The 17,309-nt window shown below is 45.0% G+C and overlaps 1 protein-coding gene across 3 annotated transcripts in view; it reads left to right on the top strand.

The window, feature by feature from the left end:
• Window positions 1-1,640: 1,640 nt before the first annotated feature.
• Window positions 1,641-17,309, top strand: part of ABCC3 (ATP binding cassette subfamily C member 3) — a 47,220-nt gene continuing 31,551 nt past the window's right edge. For all 3 annotated transcript variants that reach the window (XM_056505573.1, XM_056505574.1, XM_056505575.1), the window contains exons 1-4: window positions 1,641-1,724; window positions 14,099-14,275; window positions 15,132-15,257; window positions 16,111-16,248. In XM_056505573.1, coding sequence (XP_056361548.1) covers window positions 1,695-1,724; window positions 14,099-14,275; window positions 15,132-15,257; window positions 16,111-16,248 — 471 coding nt within the window. In that variant the 5' untranslated portion in view covers window positions 1,641-1,694. The remainder of the gene's footprint in view (window positions 1,725-14,098; window positions 14,276-15,131; window positions 15,258-16,110; window positions 16,249-17,309) is intronic.

Below are 17,309 nucleotides of genomic sequence, written 5' to 3'. Positions count from 1 at the left end.
TTTCTTAAAACTTTTATTGCAGAGCTATTCCACTGAACAAAAGTTTCTCAGTGAGACTTGCAAGGCCAGCCCACTGTGTCCTCAGATCTCACTCACCCAGTTGGCAAGGGCCTCTCTAGTGTTTCCTCCAGAGGGTTGCAGTGTGATTGTGTTGATTAGCCTGGCTCAGTGTGACATTTCAGATCTTGTAGGCAATCACCTGAGAACTTATCTTGGGCAAGGGCTTATCTTCCCACACTAATGAGAACAGCACACCTTTAGCCAGGTTGTAGTAAATGTCTAAAGCAAATTCTTAGCAGTGCTCATGGCTTTCTCTGCTAGTACTTGGGGTGGGAAACAGTCCTAGTAGCTCCATAAAAGATTAGCAGAATATTTTTTTCTTTAGGGATGACATATTTTTGGGACAGAGCAGCACTGCCCTTCTCTGAGGCACTGAAACAGGTTGCCCAGAGAAGCTGTGGCTGCCCCATTCCTGGAAATGTTCAAGACCAGGGGCCTTGAGCAGCCTGATCAAGTGGGTGACATCTCTGCCCTTGGCAGGGGCTTGGAACTAGATGAGCTTTAAGCTCCCTTCCAACTCAAACCATTCTGTGATTCTCTGATTTATGATTCTATTCTACTCCTTTTTGTTCTGGTGAATACTTTTGACCACATCCTTCTACCTGAGAGTTCTGCATGTTACAGAAAGGAAGGAAACTCAGACTCTTAAAATATTGCTTTGCGGCATCAGGGTTACTTTGTGTGAGATGATGTTAATTGAACCAGATGCTGCAGTAAGTGGGTGAACGAACAGCAAGTGTTAGAAGGTCAATAATACTGCAGAAGTCCTAATAAAGAGGAAAGCAAACACTGCTTCTACACCACGGGGAGGTGAAATCCAGATTGTGTCCAAGGTGCTACACTATGAAACCTATTACTTACATATAATCAGGAAAATATATTGACTGAAGGCTTTGAAAATGGATCCACGCCACAGGTTTAATTACAGCAGAAGCAATCCGCTGTGAATCAAGAAACAGGCTGTAGATGGATGGAGAAGCAATGTGATGCTCACTGAAGTCCTGCTGGGGCAATCACACTCCACAGCACTCTGAATGAGACAAGAAGCCTCTCCATGATGTTACCATTAGCCTGAGTGGTCTGGATGGATGGACACAGACAGCCCAAAGCCAGCGAGTGGCTCAGCTTTATGCACTCCTCAGCACACACTTCACTGAATCACAGAATGATGTGGGTTGGAAAGGACCTCAAAATCAAAATCGTGTCATTCCAGCCCTCTGCCATGGGCAGAGACGCCACTCACTGGACCGAATTGCTCAGGGCCCCGGGGATGGGAGTTTCCACGGCTTCTTCTTGACCCGTGGGTACCACGGCAGCCACGAGGAGCGGTGTGGCTGTCCCTGCAGGTCACACTGAGCTGGGGGCTGGGATGTCACCCACGGTGTGAGGGGGCTCAGGAGCAGAGGAAGGGCAGCCCCACATCGGAACCGGAGCTGAGCACACCTTGGCTGGTCCGCCGGTCCCGTCCCGAGCAAGGCAGGGGCGGTGCGAGCTCCTCCCGCCGGGGAGGGAGGGATGGGAGGGATGGGAGGGATGGGGAGCGCCGGCCCCGCCGCCCCCGCGCCCGCCCCCGGCAGGGACGGAACCGCTGCCGCTGCCGCCCGGTGCTGCCCTGCCGGCGCTGCTCCGCGGCCATGGAGGCGTTCTGCGGCTCCCGCTTCTGGGTAAGCTTCCCCTCCCCTGCCCCTGGCCGAGGGGCCGGGGCAGCGCCGCGTCCCCGAGTGTGCCCGGGTGTCTCTGAGTGTCCCCGAGTGTGCCCCGAGTGTGCCCCGAGTGTCCCCGAGTGTGCCCTGAGTGTCCCTGAGTGTCCCCGAGTGTCCCCGGACGGGCACGGGCAGCCAGGTCCTGCGCTGCCCCGGGATGGGCGGCTCTGTCTCTCCCTCTGTCCCCCTGTCCCTCTGTCCCGGCGGTGCGGTGCCCCCGCTCGGGCAGCAGCAGCACAAGGGCCGCTCCGTTCTGTTTGTCCTTCCGCATCCCCGCACCAGAGCCGAGACCCCGCACGGAGCATCCATCCCCGGCGGGATGCGGCTCTCCCCGCACGGAGCATCCATCCCCGGCGGGATGCGGCTCTCCCCGCACGGAGCATCCATCCCCCGCGGGATGCGGGTCTCCCCGCACGGAGCATCCATCCCCGGCGGGATGTGGGTCTCCCCGCACGGAGCATCCATCCCCCGCGGGATGCGGGTCTCCCCGCACGGAGCATCCATCCCCGGCGGGATGCGGGTCTCCCCGCACGGAGCATCCATCCCCGGCGGGATGCGGGTCTCCCCGCACGGAGCATCCATCCCCGGCGGGATGCGGGTCTCCCCGCACGGAGCATCCATCCCCGGCGGGATGCGGCTCTCCCCGCACGGAGCATCCATCCCCGGCGGGATGCGGCTCTCCCCGCACGGAGCATCCATCCCCCGCGGGATGCGGCTCTCTCCGCACAATCCCGTCTGGAGCTCACCCTGATGAACCCGGGGCTCTTCCTTTCTGTTTTAGCTCCTTCTGCTCTTCGGAGTCACTTCCATGGGTGGCACAGTGCTCCCCGTTCTGGGCTTTGTTGCTGCCAAACAGGGATGGGTTCGTGGCAGCCGAGGGTGGTCCCCAGCCCCGGAGGATTGCGGTGACTTCTGTCACTACTTGGAGCCCTGAAAGTCTCATTGCAGCGGCCACTGGGCTTGTAAGCACAAAAGTTTGGGAATTGCCGCCGTGTCTGCTCTAATGGTGAGAGTGTGTAAGTGCTGGTGCTGGGTTTCCCCGAGGTACAGGGTGGTGTTTCTGCCTCTGTGCTGTGTAGGCAGACACTCAGACCATGAGAAGCCACGGGGATTTGAGCACGTGTGCTGAATCTGGAGCTGCCCCCCCAATGAATCCGTTTTTGTGTGTCCCTTTTTTTTACTCTGCTTTAGCTCAAGGGAGATTTTTTTCAAATGAGGAGCCTGAATGAAAAGGAATGTCTGAAGTTGCATCACTGCTGGAAAACTATTACAGGACAGCACAAGCAGCTGGCTCCCAGCACTTTATGCTGAGTTGTATCCTCAGATAACTAATTACCTTCCAATATCTGTCCCAATATTACTATTTAAAAGAAGAGTTTGGCTCCTGAGCCCCTTGGTTACATTCCTTTGTTTGTATTTCATTTCCAAGTGCTCTGCACTCTCTGTCTCAGCAGCTGGCAGATAAGCTTGCTCAAACAAGTATTTTCGTGTATTGTTTCTACCATCAACACTTGTAGAAGAGGAACAAGCACAAACACATTGACTCTGCTCCCTGATCTATTGGCTGCCTCCAGAAGCAGGTCTTAGCTTCTCAAGGAAGGCTGGTGGTGCAACAACTCTTGTAGCAGTTTATTGATGTGTTAATGTAAATATCCAGACAGATTTCCTGGTTTGATGTATAAAGTAAGTGTGTAATTCTGTACTTTATGCTGTAAACTCCAGCATGGTGCCCTCTGTGCTGCTCTCTGGGGTATCTGTGCTCTCTGTGGACCTTTCTTCCACAGCTGCTTGGGGTCAGAACAACTTTCCATTGTTTAATTATTTTAAAAAGTGGAACTTAACAACTCTAAGAAATGTACAATGACTTCATGACCAGCAGTTTGAACTCAGTGGTCGCCCTATTTTTTGGCAGTAATTTCTGTTAGGAGTGTACCTGGTGTACTGATTTTATAGGATATTTTAAGTGATTACCAGATAGATGACAGTGAAATGATTTGCTGTGCAAATATATTGTTTCATAAGAAAATGTAGGTAAAAGCTTCTATCTGAAATCTGCCCACAAAAGTTGGGGTTTCTGTTCACTGAACTAATGAGTGGTGTCCAGCTTTGCAGTTCAAAACAATAACTCGATCAAATGTGAACCAGTATTAATGGTCACTTTTTCATTGCTGATGAACTTAGACTCCCCTTTTTTTATCAATGAAAATCTAGATATTTTTGGAAGCTGAATTTAGTATTGGTGTCAGTTTTGAAACTGTTTAGAGTGAAAGGAAACATGCTGTTCTAATTTAATCAGTTCTTTGTTTTGGAGTTTAAATCAACTACAATACTTTTCTGTTAAAAGGGGATCAGAATAAAACCAAAATAGTTCAGAATTAGCTCATGAAAATGTTTATCTTGAAATATATCAACTTAAACAGATGGTTGATTTATGTTGGATTTTTTTGGCTTATTGGAAGTTTTAAGGTTTCAGCTCCTCACCCTGATTCAGGGTGGGGAATTTTGCTGTAAATTTTGCTGGTTGAATTTTTTGTGGTTTTTTTGCAGAGGCAAAATGATTTCCTGTTCAACCCATTTCAGAAATAAGAAATGAAAGGGAACACTGTAGATCACATTAGAAATCTGTAAAAGCTTTTGGCTTCCAGCTCCTGCTTTACCTGTTGAACATGGAAGCAGCAAACTGCTAATACAAATGTAGGTTTTTATATATAAAAGAGGAACAACTGGAATATTCTGAGCACTTGGAATCATGCTGTCTACTTTAGCTGTTAGTATCTCCTGCTAGTGTTTCCCTGCTAAATGCCTTTGGGGAGGGATGGATGTGATAGCACATACCCACACAAGGCAGGCCTTAGGTGTGTTCTCCACCAGTGCCCATAATTACCTATTTATTGTGCCACATATTTGCTGTGTGGTAGTGAGAGTGCTAAATAGGTGTGCCAATTAATTGTGACCTACAGTCTCCCTTTTGAGAAGCAGATACTGGTGAATTGCCACTTCTTTTTTTGCTTGTGTCCTTTGTAGTGAAACACAAGTGGCTTCTTTGGGTGGAGAGCAAAGTGATGTCCTGGGGAGTGTTTGCTACACATGTGTTTCAACCTAGGGATTAAAGAGCACAAATTTGGGAAAAAATGAATTTTGTTCTTGTCTTTTCTGCAGCTCAGCCTGTCTGAGTAAGCAATGGCACAGTGGCTGCTGAGAGATGAAAGCAGTGGGTGCTCAGCATGAGGGGCAAATAAACACTTGGTCTGCAGACAGGCAAAATGCCTGGGCTTTAACCAGCAGCTTGGGTGCTGTGGTTTTTTTTAACAGCATAAATGGGAAAGGAGAGATCAAGTGATAGAACATGTCAAAGGGGAGGCCAGGATTTCTCATTCCTTTTGATCTGCTCAGCTGACAGCTCGGTTCCCGTGCTCTCCCTGTGTTTGGTATCCTGACAGATTCTTGTGTTTCCCCACCCCGTGTGGGGTGCTGGCTCCTTCATCCAGAGGTCTTGAGCAATCCAGCAGGAAATTGCAGCAACTCTCAAGAGTAAACCTCTCAAAGCCTCAGTCTTGGCTTGGTGATAGTCTCATACAGACCAGCCCTTTAACCTTTAGGTTTTTGTGTATTCCTTCCCCGTGAGTCGTTCTGACAAGTTTTGGTAGACTTGGGCTAAAAGTCATGCTGCTCTCTGAACCAGCAGAGCAGGAAAATGCATTTCCAAAGTGCCACAAGTTCCCCTTCTACATAACTTCCTCTTTTGCTGCATCATGTTCAGTTTTTTGCAGTTGAAGATGACTCAGCATAGCTGTAGCAAGGCAGAAATATTTCATTCAGGGAAGGTGACAAATGCTGTACACTTGTAGCATGTGTACAAGTCTATTTAACTCTGTCACAACTTATGTGGTTTGGCCCTAAATTAATAATAAAACATTTAATTTTAACAATTGCATTATATTTTCAGCTGAGCCAGTTCCAGCAGAGGGTGAGTGAAGCAGGAGGTGATAGGAGATCACTGCCAAGGAAGGATCCTGCACTCGGGCATTGTGCTCCAGACTGGCTCTTGTTTATAATTTAGCTTCCCCTTCTGCCACCCTGTGCTAAACACAGGATGTTCAGTGTTTATAGATATCCCTATATAATCTTTGTTAACTGCATGCAGCTTCAGCTGAATCCCACTCCTATAAATCTCTTCACAAATAACTGCATGAGGTACCTGTGTTCTTTCTCATGTTAGGTGGGAGATCAAGAAGGGGACTTTAACAGTCCCTTCAGACATCAAATCTGTGAAGTTATACTGTCTCAAAAGGGTAGCTGAGTTGGCAACATCCTGAACTTAAATTTTCCAAGATTTTCAGATTTTTGACATGAGTTGAAATGGAAGCTGTTGCTAATTTATTGGGGGCAGAGATGCTCAATGTCAGGAGCAATATAAATATAAAGATAAATATTTAGCATTGGATTTGCAGTATTAGCCAGGACCTGAGAGTGTCCATCTGTGTGTAAATGACAAGACTGTACAGTCAAGTAGCCTGGATTTGACACTCTTTGGGAAAGACAAAATATGGATTTGAGAGCTGTGAGCAAAACTTGATACCACTGAGAGCTGCCAGTGTCAAGTGACTCCTTTGGTGACACTGTCAATTAATGAAACTCTTCAGCTTTCAGCAGAGCTCTTCCTCCCTGGGCCATTTTGGCTTGTGTGACACAGCTGATAGCTGTGGTGTCTGGGACTTTGGAATGCTAGAAAGTTTGCCTCCTGAAAAGAAATGGTGCTGGAACTAAATCAGAGTCGCATGAGAAACTCCTTAAAATGTAGCTAAAATTTAATTGCTGTACTTAGGAATATAAAGCATTTTGAGATGGGCCTCACCTACCTGGTAGGCAAATTGTTGTGTCATGGGAGAGTTAATCCTTTCCTTCAAACTGTGCAAATTTGTAATGTATTAAAATAAGGAGATCATTAGTGTTTAAATTTAACTTTTTTAATTAAAAAAAAGTTCTTTTGAAAAACACATTAAAGGATGTCTTTGGTTTTTCCCAGTAAATTCATGCTCAATTATCTCCTGATCCCCCCTTGACTGTGATGGGTCATTACCCAGCTGCAAATTCCTTGGCTGAGCTTGTGGAGAGCAGAGTGGCCCTGAGCCAGAGATCTTCCCTGGTTCCATACTGGGCCTATGTGAGCTGGCATCTTGTCCCTGTGCTAATCTCCTGGCAGCACCAGAGGTGAAGTCAATGCAATAAAAATTAGTAAATACAATAGTTAATTAAAATTTAGTAATTTACAGTAATGTCACGTACCAGTGTCATAAAGCCCTGAATTAGAACAGAGTGAAGAATGAAGGAGATGGAGAAGAGAAACTGTTTCATGGGAGTTGTTTCAAAAGTCATTTAGTTTCAGAAATAATTTCATTTTTCTTTCTGAATCTGAGAATGCATTTGACATTTGTGCAATTAAAAGAAAAATTCTCTCCTCTTCCTCCCAGTTGAATGATTTTTATTCTAGAATATCTTCCAATATCTTGGAGCAGCACTGATGGCAATTTTTCTGTGACAATCCTTCAGCCCAACTGGATGGCAGTTAAAATGACATTACAGTGGGACTGTGTCATTCACAGCTGTTTGAGCTGTTCCTGTCTCTTCAACTGAGCTACATTTATGATGATCCTTAAATTAACCCAATTTAAATTTAAATGTAACTGGAAGGAGATGGGATGGCTGAAATCACTATTATCACACTGGTCTGCAGCAGGACACCCCACTCCTTTATTGGTACTTAGGAAAAGCCCTCAGTGATGTCAATAACAGGAGTTTTCTCCCCAACAGTACAAAGCTTTGGTCAATTTTAAAAGACAGTTTGGAACTTCCTTGTGTAGGAACAATCCTGTTTCATTTTTTTCTCAATCCTGCTTTTGATTTTTGAGCATTTTTACCTGTGTGGTTGCACCATGCCCTCCCTTCCTCAAGTAAAAAATGTCCCTCTGTCCAAGCAAGAGGACTGAGTGTTACTGAAACAGCTGCAGTATATGGATTTTAATTTAACTTCAGCTGTATATTGTCCATGTATATATAGTATGGCCTCCTTTGCTATCTCCCTGAGGCTACAGGTGCTTTTCTGAAAAAAAACAAACAAAAAAAGGCCCTGGGCTTTTTACCTGTGCTCCCATGGGGATTATGAACCTGCCTTTTCTCATCCTGACATCAAAGAAGCTCTGAACTTCTAATCTTAAAACTAAAAAACTGAAAGGAGAATTAAAAAAGAAATTATTGCCTAGTACTTCTGTCTAGTTCTCAAGTACATGGTGTGGTTAGTAGCATTTGTATCATGAAACTTCAGCTTGAGCAAAAACCTGTGACAAGTCACTCCACAACCATAAACTAACTCCTGTAGGCTCTGCCTTGTGCCAGGCTTATTTGATCCCATAAAATAAGCCACTAAAGGTCCTTTTACTGCTAGAAAGGAAAGTTCAGTGCCCTTCACTTATGGTGAACTGGTGCAGTGTGCTTTGTAAAAGAGAAAAATGCCATTTCTGGTTATTAAATGTGTGGTTCATGCAGAACTGTAAATGCTTATGCCCCTCAACCTGAGCAGTGAAGAGTGTTGTTACCTCTTGCCCTTAGCAGGTTGTTCTGTAATCACGAGGAAGAACTGAGCTGTGCAGCACCCAGCCCCTTCTGTAAGGGTGACACTGTTCCTTGGGAAATGTGAGTGGGTGATGCTGCTCTGAAAAGCCCATTTGAAACTGGCAGCTCTACCTGCTGGCATTTGTGCTCTAAAGTTACTGTTAGAGTTGGTCCCAAAGGGTTTATTAACAGGGAGCAAGCAGAGGAGATGGACACCAGGTAGACATGGGAGGTGAGAGGAGAGGCTGAGATGAAGCTTGTGCTGTAGCTGAGACTGAGCCCTGGTAGATTTTAGTGTTGCAGTTCAGATCCACTCTCATTCCTGGGAGGAGGCAGTGTGGTAGAGCCTTTTCATCTTTTTTTCCTTTTATTTATTTTTTCCCAGGCTGTGCAAGTGAAAGTCCCTGGCAGGGTGCTGACCAGACCTAAGGGCAAAAGAAGGGCAGGAAGAGTCTACTTTGCATTTTAATTCCCACTAAGGATTTGTTCTACAGGAGAAACCATTCCCACGTTAATGTACCCCAGGGAAGCATTGTTACTTTCAGTTATTCACTTCTCTATCTTCCCTGCTGGATGTGTACCTTTCCTAGCCAGCTTTCCAGTTTGATTGTTAATCTTCCCTAACATGCAAACACCAGTGATAACTGATAAGGAAGCACTGATAAGGTTTGTGTTAACCTTGGGTAGGGTGTGAATGATGTCAGCCCAATGGCCTTCACCTTCCAGCAGATAAAGGCTGGGTTTGTGTTTCCTGTGCTTTTCACCATTCTTTTGGAGCTGCAGAAATTTAGAGAGGAGTATGTATTAATGGATCCATTTAAAGGAGAGAGCTGCTTGACATGCAGAGATGCTGTAAGTCTTCCCTAGGGTTTGGACACTCTCTGCTGCTGTTTGAGGAACATTACTGAGCATCAGTGATCACTCAAGATACTGCCTTTTCTATTTTTCAGAGCCTGTACTGCATTAGGGTGTAACTCTGAGCTCCATACAGAGTGTTAGCAAGCTCTCTGACATTTTGGTCAGACAGAACAATCCTGACAAAACAGACCTGAGCACCAAGCACACCCTCTGTCTCAGCCCTGAAAAGTACAAACAAAAGAGAATTGGGGAGGAACAAACTGGAGGAACGTGACTTCATTACCTGAAGCTGTAATTGGACAATTAACCATTGATATGCAGATAGATCAGACTTATTTCTGTCTGAAAAACTCCTGACCATTGTCCATCTTGGGTGCAGCCTCTGCAAGGCTGTGCTCTGCCCAAGGTGTATCTGTTGAAGGCCTTTAATAAATCCCCACTTTAACTCTGCCTAGCCTCTGTTCTAGGTAGCCACTCCAAGGCATCATCATCAATTCTTTTTACTGCTGGGTAAACCCAGTGTGAGACAGCTTTATTTTAAGCTTCTGTAATGGAGTGGGGGTTGGTTTAGACTTAAACTCAAGACCAAAACTCAGGCTGGTATTTTTCAGCAGGTTTCTTTTACATCATCTGGGGATTTTGGGAAAGGGACAGGCAGGAATTTCCCTGTCTCTGTTTTGTACTGAGTTTTAGGCTTTCTGTTTCTTAAATGCTGAAATGGATGATATGCAGGAAGCCCAAGACACATGGAACTGAACTTTTATTTCTTTTAAAGGCATTATCAGTTTCAAGGATGGCTTTTTCAATGGCAATGTTCTTTTCCAGAGGGGAGAACCTAATAGAAAGTACTAAGTATTAGAGCAGGTTTAATGCTGCTCAGAGCTTCCCCTGTTGAATACTTTCCCTTAACTGAAGATCATGTATTTAAAACTATTCATTTAAATACAAGTATTGCTGCCCAGATGGCCCTTAATACAAGAGCTGTGTTTATTCAAAGATAGTGGAGTGAAGGGTGTGAGTGGAAGCTGTGGCAAGGGCCCCTGTTAATTATATCCTTAACTTAAAGCCCCACTAATTTGTAAGTTTTAGGCTCCAAGAGACCCTTTTTCTGCTGTGAAGCTGTAACAAGCATCTCTAGTATTTTCCCATGGGTGTTTGCTGTGTATTTCAGTGCTAGAGGACTGAGCTGTGTGCCAGGGAGCTCAGTGCAGTGCTCTGGTGATTTCTGCAGTGCTGTGTCTCGCCAGCAGAGCCTCCAGCATCCAAGGGAATGCTGCAGCTGGCAGGCAGCAGAAGGCACAGGGCACGGTGAGTCTGGGCCAGTGTCACATCCCGGGTTGTTGTCCTCAGCATTGGCTGAGGGTGAGAGGGATGGCAGCAGTGGATGGACGTGCTGGTTTCCCACCTGTTTCCCAACATTTGCTGCTGATTCTTCCCCTTGAGAGGGAGAGTGGCTGTGGCTGGTCTCAGAGCTGCCTGCAGAGTGGCTGCCACTGAAGGGCAGAGCTGTGGTGTCCAGGAAAGGGGAGCAGCTCTTGCAGAGCACAGAGCAGGGAGCAGAGCATCCCTGTCAGACCTCCTCCAGCAGCGAGCCCGAAGGAAACCCGCACACCCAGGCAGCCCAGGGTGGATGTTTGCACCCTCAACCAGAGCAGGACACAAGAAGCATTTCAGCTTGCTGTGTTTGCCAGGACAGAGCTCAGCAAGGCAGAGCCAGAGCAGAGCAGGACTTGAAGACAGGAGGCAGGAGCTGGTGTGTCCCTCCAGCCGTTGCTTCTTGTGTTTGCTCTCCAGGGTGGAGTTCTCTAACTTTACTGCTGCATTGTTGACGGTATTTAGCAATATGTAATAAAGCTGGCTTGGTCAGGAGAGGTTGTACTGAGCCTTTGTGTCGTGTTCTGACTCAAAATGGTTTGTTTAGGGTTGGAGTGGATGTTGGAATACACACTGTCATTGTGGTGATTGATAAAGCTGTAAAGGGGAACTTCCAGCCCCATGAAGACAGATCCTGCTTGATAAAAAACACAACTTGAAGATTCCTTGATTTACAAGTAATAATAATAATTCATTGTAGAGTCCCTGCTACATGAAACATCTCATCATCCTTGGTTAAACCCCAGCCAGCAGCTGCTCACTAATCCCTTCCACTTCCTTGCTAGATGGCAAAAGCCTTGGAAAAAAGGTAAATCCCATGGGTTGGGACAAGGACAGTTTAATAATTGAAATAGAATATAAATATGCTAACATAATTGTAATGCAAAGAGAGACAACAAAAAAAAAAAAAAAGAGAGCACTATATCAATTACTAGGAAGAAAATAATAAAAGTGTATTTAAAAAAATAAATACTTAAGAACTCTATCCCAAGACACATTATATATATATATACACATTATATATATATATATATATATAGACATCATATATATATATATATATACACATTATATATATATATATATAGCAACATTAATCCACTCCAGTCTGGTGTCAAGGAGAGCAAGTTGCTTTTATAGAATTCAACTACTGAAGTGTTTTAGGCACTGTGTCTTCTTACAGGGACCCCTCTCCTACTCAGGATGGGAACAGTCTGCTATCACATGGATACTGCTTCCTGTAGTTTCACATAATTTTGGAATTATCCACTTTTAATTTTCCACTTTTATCTTAGGGATAATTCTACTGAATCTCAGACTCTTACTTTTTTTTTTTGGGGACAGAATTTTTGTTTTCTGGCCAGCTGCATTTTTGCATTCAGAAGTGCAAAGCCTTTGCCTTGTTTAAATAAGAGTAAATGAAAACCTTGCAATGGCTTGGCAGCCCTGCAGTCTGTGTCTGGGATACAATAGGCAGCCTGTGTTCAGTTCAGAAGTTAATGGACATCTGGGGCAGTTTCTAGGTTGCTGTCAGACAGCTATTCATGGACATTTTGGTCTTATAGGAAAAGTTTAAATTTAAAAAGGGGGGAGGGGCAGTGGGGGGGTTTCTCTCAATATCTTTTCCCTTAAACAGAGTCTTTGTTTTATTCTGTGCTTCAGTTATTGCTGTTCTTCATCTGCTTTCCTTTTGCAGGATTCTTTCCAATAAGCAAAAGGAACACAATTGCAAACATGCTCAAGACACTGCTAAACCACTCGTAATTTGAAGAGGAAATTAGTATTTTGTTGAATAAATGAGAGTAGATAAGCTCCTACTTGGGAACTAAAGAGCTCCAAACTTCTACAGGGCATCTCCTGCCCCAGGCAGGGTAGCTGCTAGAGGAGCTTATTATGTTAGAGATGCTGAAATGTTTTGATGATGAGCCAAAAAATGGGTGCTCTTTGAATGTTATCATCCATTCTGGTGCCAGAGAGCTACTCACTGAGGAAAACACAGAAATAGTTTGAATGTGGGGCTGGAGTTTTGTTTTGTTTTGTTTTGATCTTGTGTTTGAAGTGCTGTGTAATTGCTCCTGTGTTGTTGATTTGTGGCTGAAAGTTGCCAGAGGTCTGGACAAACCTGTTGAGGTAATTGGGGCTGTTTTTACTGCTGGCCCATGCTGGGTGCCTGAGTGCCTCCAAAAAAAGCCATTTCTTGGCTGGAGAGGCACCAGGTGCACAAAGGGCTCAGTTCAGATGTGGAGCTGGTGGATTTGTGCCAACCTTCACCAGTGCCACAGCTGAAGCACTGGGTGCCAACTGTGTCACAGTTCAGCCAAGCTGTCCTGCACCCAGCCAAATGAACGTGCCTTCTGACAGATCAGCAATGACATGGGAAGATTCTCTGCAGATTGTGGCTCCTCACTTCCCCTAAAATCAACCCCTGCTTTCAGCATTCGATCTCTGTGGTGTTGGTAATCAGAAGAAGGGCTGGAAATACTCTGGGGAATTGATTTTCAGAGCAGTCTGTCACAAGGGATGAGAAGTGGCTCAGTGTAACTGAAACACTTCTGCAGAAAACTCACACCCAAAGATAATGAAGTGAATTGTTGTAGTGCAGAGATAAAGTATATTTGAACCAGAGAAATCTTAGTTTTATCATCATCTTGTTAATGACAGTACAACAAAGTCAATTTACATTTTCTGCAATTAGGAATTTATCTGCCACATGTAAGATGACACATCAGATGGCAAAATCCAAGTTGTGAATTTCCAGGAAGTTTGATTAAAACTGAGTTCCCCTTCACTGCACTGAAGTTCTGTTTTAATCTGAACTTATGTAACTGTGTTTGCATGTGGTGCATTCACATCTTTATGTACAAGTTCATATGTGGTTTGTGGAGTCCAGGATCACAGCTGCAAACCATTACTTGAAATGTTTCCAAGAAAATCTGATTCCTACCTGCATGTTCAGTACATTCCTTTTGCCTTTGTTTAGAATAGGGAAGTAATTAAAGTTGGAAGCATATGAGTAAGAAAGACAAAGTGTTAGTCATAAATGGAGGGGATTTTCCCAGGTTAGCATAAGGTTGGTCTAAATCTGATCATTTTGTCCTTGCTGGACATTCTTGCTGGATGAGTTCTCAGGTAGAGGATTTCTCCTGAAGGAGGAATCTCCAGGCTGAGGAGCATGGTGTTACCAGCACCTGGAACTAAACCTTGGCAAAGACAGAAACAAAAGGGGATTGTGTGCTACAAGTGTATGTCCAGCTCTGAAATACAGCAGGGCAGAAATCTTTCTCTTTTAGGTTTTGCCCTATTTATAGCTGTACTTAGCCCTTTCACTAGAGCAGATTAACCACAAGTGCTTGGGGTAAGTATTTTGGGAAAGCTGTTACTCAGGCCATGTGCTAACTCCATCAGGATCTGAATACAGCTTCATGCAAGCAGATATTCCAGTTTGGCAGCACTTCTGCCTCTCTGCTAATAAATGTGCCTCGTCCTTCTTCCAGGATTCAAACCTTACAATACACACGGATAACCCAGACCTGACACCATGTTTCCAGAACACCATCCTGGCGTGGATCCCCAGCATTTACCTGTGGAGTGCTTTTCCCTTTTACCTTCTGTACCTGAAGCGCAGCAGGCGGGGCTACATCGTGCTGTCCGTGCTGAGCAGGTTCAAAACGGTGAGAGAGAGCCCTTGGCAGTGCCCCACAAGCCATGTGAACCTCAGCTTGTGTTAGCTCAGCATCCAGGGAGTGCTGCAGCAGGGTCTGAACTAACTTCCCTCTGATTTATCGTATTGAAGAGTTTGCTTGTAGGAGCAAGCAGCCTTTATACAGATCTCTGAGGAAGGAAATCCGTGCTAGGAGCTCACCTTTCTGGGTAGAGGGAAGATTGCTCTGCCTTGAGCAGCCTCCCTTTGTGAGCCAAAACTGTGCTGCTTCACCCTTAATAAATGCTCAAACCACTGAGAGCTGCAAAGCAAAGATGTTAAGGTAGGTCTGGTGGGAATTGTATCTCTTTATGAAAATAAGCATGAGGAGGGTTTATTCAAGCTGCTCTCCCCACACAATAGCAACGTGATTTCATCTGCACCTTGTGCTTGAAAGGTTCCTGGTGTCAGTAGCCCCTCAGCTCTGTGAGTGGCTGGGTCTAAGAAAGGCAAGAAATTCACTTTCCATAGGCCATTAAATAACTCAGGCTGTTCCTGGAGAAAAACGCCAGGCTTCTGCTTCAGGGCATGCCTGCCTTTCCTCTGGATGCTGCCTGTGTTTGCAATCAAAACTAAATAGGGGGGAAAATCCAGGAAAAGACATTAGTCCTTCTGCTGGTAGTGATTGCAAATCCCTCGGAGAGCAGCTGAGATCCTTGGTTTGAGTGCAGTGGGACAGTTCATCAGCCTGCAGCTGATGAGTGCTGTGACTGTGTTTACACAGCTTTGTTTTGCTGGGAATTTGTGACTCAGAATGGGTTTTTTAGCTCTCTGACCACTCCTGGAGAGGAGTTTACCAAATGCTGTTTCTGTTTGTCTCCTCTCAGCTGTTTGGGGTGCTGCTGTGGTGTGTGAGCTGGGCAGATCTCTTCTACTCCTTCCACGAGCTCCTGCAGAACAGAGCCCCTCCTCCAGTTTATTTTGTAACTCCTCTGGTCGTTGGCATCACTGTGGTTCGTAGCTGTTTCTGTTCACTCTCACCTGCATGAATAACTTTTTCTTAGAAGAATGAAGAGCCTCTTTGCCTTCATTGCCTTATCTGGACCTCTTTTAACTGGATTATGAGTATTTGCATCACTGAAGCAAATTTTGCTACCAAAAAAGCCAGAGTCAAAAATATCTCTCAAGTAGATTCAGCTTTGTAAATTAAAATATTTATGATGGAGAGATTGTTCTGCCTTCTAACCTGCTTTTACCTATTTCTCCAGGCTTGTGATCCAGGTGTGGAGAGAATTTGAATAGGATTTTGCCTAAATAGAGATACAATAGAGCATTTGTGCATTGTTCAGTATAATATTGGAGTTATCTGGTGGTTGTTCCTCCATTAAACAAAACAAGTTGGCTTTGGCTGGGATGACAAACAGCCTTGTGCTTATTGTAGGAAAAATAAAGCAGTAAAATTTGCCCATTATGTTTTTTAATTCCCTTGGCTAATTTTTTTTAAAAATCTCATTTTCTAGACAAGTCATGATGGTCCATCTGGATTGGAGAAATGGCAGCTCCTACATTTGTTTAAAATGTTTGTAGCTAAATTTAATTGTTCCCAGCCCTATGTGCAAAGGTTTAAAAATTTAATTCTGAAGCTGAGGCTCTGAAAACACCAGAACAAATTATTTCACAGTTATTTGCTGCTCTTCTTAGATGATGGAGGTCTTCTGTGGATGAGGGGGGCTCATTTCAGAGAGGTCCTGCTGTTCTGGTGGCCTTCCAGTGAATGGTGGCTCTAAGAGCTGCCAACTGAGAGTGCAAAGAAGGGGAGCACTGGGGTGGGCTTGAGTTCATGTGTTCCTGTGTTTTCTTTTACAGCTCTTAGCCACACTGCTTATCCAGTACGAAAGGCTGAGAGGAATTCAGTCCTCTGGAGTGCTCATTATCTTCTGGTTTTTGTCTGTGCTTTGTGCTGTGGGGCCCTTGAGGTCAAAGATCATGACTACAGCAGCACAGGTAACAAGCCATCCTTGTCAGCACTTGGGCAGAAGGAAGTGTAGCATCCATCTGTGTGAGAAGAATGAATCACTGAGTTTGGAGTCAGATCTGAGCCCAGGTTTTGCCAGAGACAGAGAGGAGTTTGGTTCTGTTGTCTTGACTCAGACTTGTGTAACTAGGAGGGAACTGGATGTCTCAGGCAATGTCAAAAAGCAGATTTTGCTTAGCCCAGGGCTATACTGGTAACTTGAGAGACATAAGAGAGCAATACCAACACTGTGAACATGTGAGCAGACTCCTGGTTTTTTGTCTCTTTCCCTTTTGCAGCCTTTTGCATAGATGAGGATGGGTGGTAACCACAGAGGACACATTTCAGTGTGTAAAGTTCCTTTTTTACTTAGGCAGCTTGGCCACATTAGACAGCTCCATGGGCTGTCTTGTGTCAGTTCCTGATGTGCTGAGGACAGCATTTGGACTCCACTGGGGCTGGAAATAGAGAGAAGGTTGAAGGGAGAGGAAAGAAACCTGGGCTGTTATGATTCCTGTTTGAAAACATAGCAGGTTCTCCCACAGTAAGAAACTTGCTGAGTTTTTCACAGAAACAAATTTCACTAAGTAGGGCAAGGCAGATTGCTCCAGTGATTAGATCATCAAAGCCTGGGAGAGAAGAAGAGTGGTTGGGAAACATTAAGATGATTGCTTCTCTTCAGTGAAATCAGTGTTGATTCTGTTTGGTGATTTCTTGTTTTTATTCTTGCTTCTTTGTGATATTAGCAGCATTATCCTGTTAGCAAGGATTTTCCTGTTAGCAGCCTGTTGTAAATATTCCAGCAGAGATTGAATTTAACCTTAACTGAGAGCCTGGGCAGAACTTTGTCAGATAATAGCTGCAATCTGGTGAGACCATTTCAAACACCACATAGAGGCAGCTTTAATAAATGAAAACATTGGACTAACAATGTTTGAATCCACAATCATCTTGAAGTTGTGGGTGCAGAGCCTTAGAGCAAGTCTGGGTAACATTTCTCCTCCTGTGACTGCCCAGAACCAAATATTCCTTCTCTTGCACTTAAGGTTTA

The sequence above is a fragment of the Oenanthe melanoleuca genome, chromosome 18, assembly GCF_029582105.1.
Source record: "Oenanthe melanoleuca isolate GR-GAL-2019-014 chromosome 18, OMel1.0, whole genome shotgun sequence".
NCBI lineage: Eukaryota > Metazoa > Chordata > Aves > Passeriformes > Muscicapidae > Oenanthe > Oenanthe melanoleuca.
Note: the sequence above shows the minus strand (reverse complement) of the source record. Positions and strands in the feature narration are given on the sequence as shown.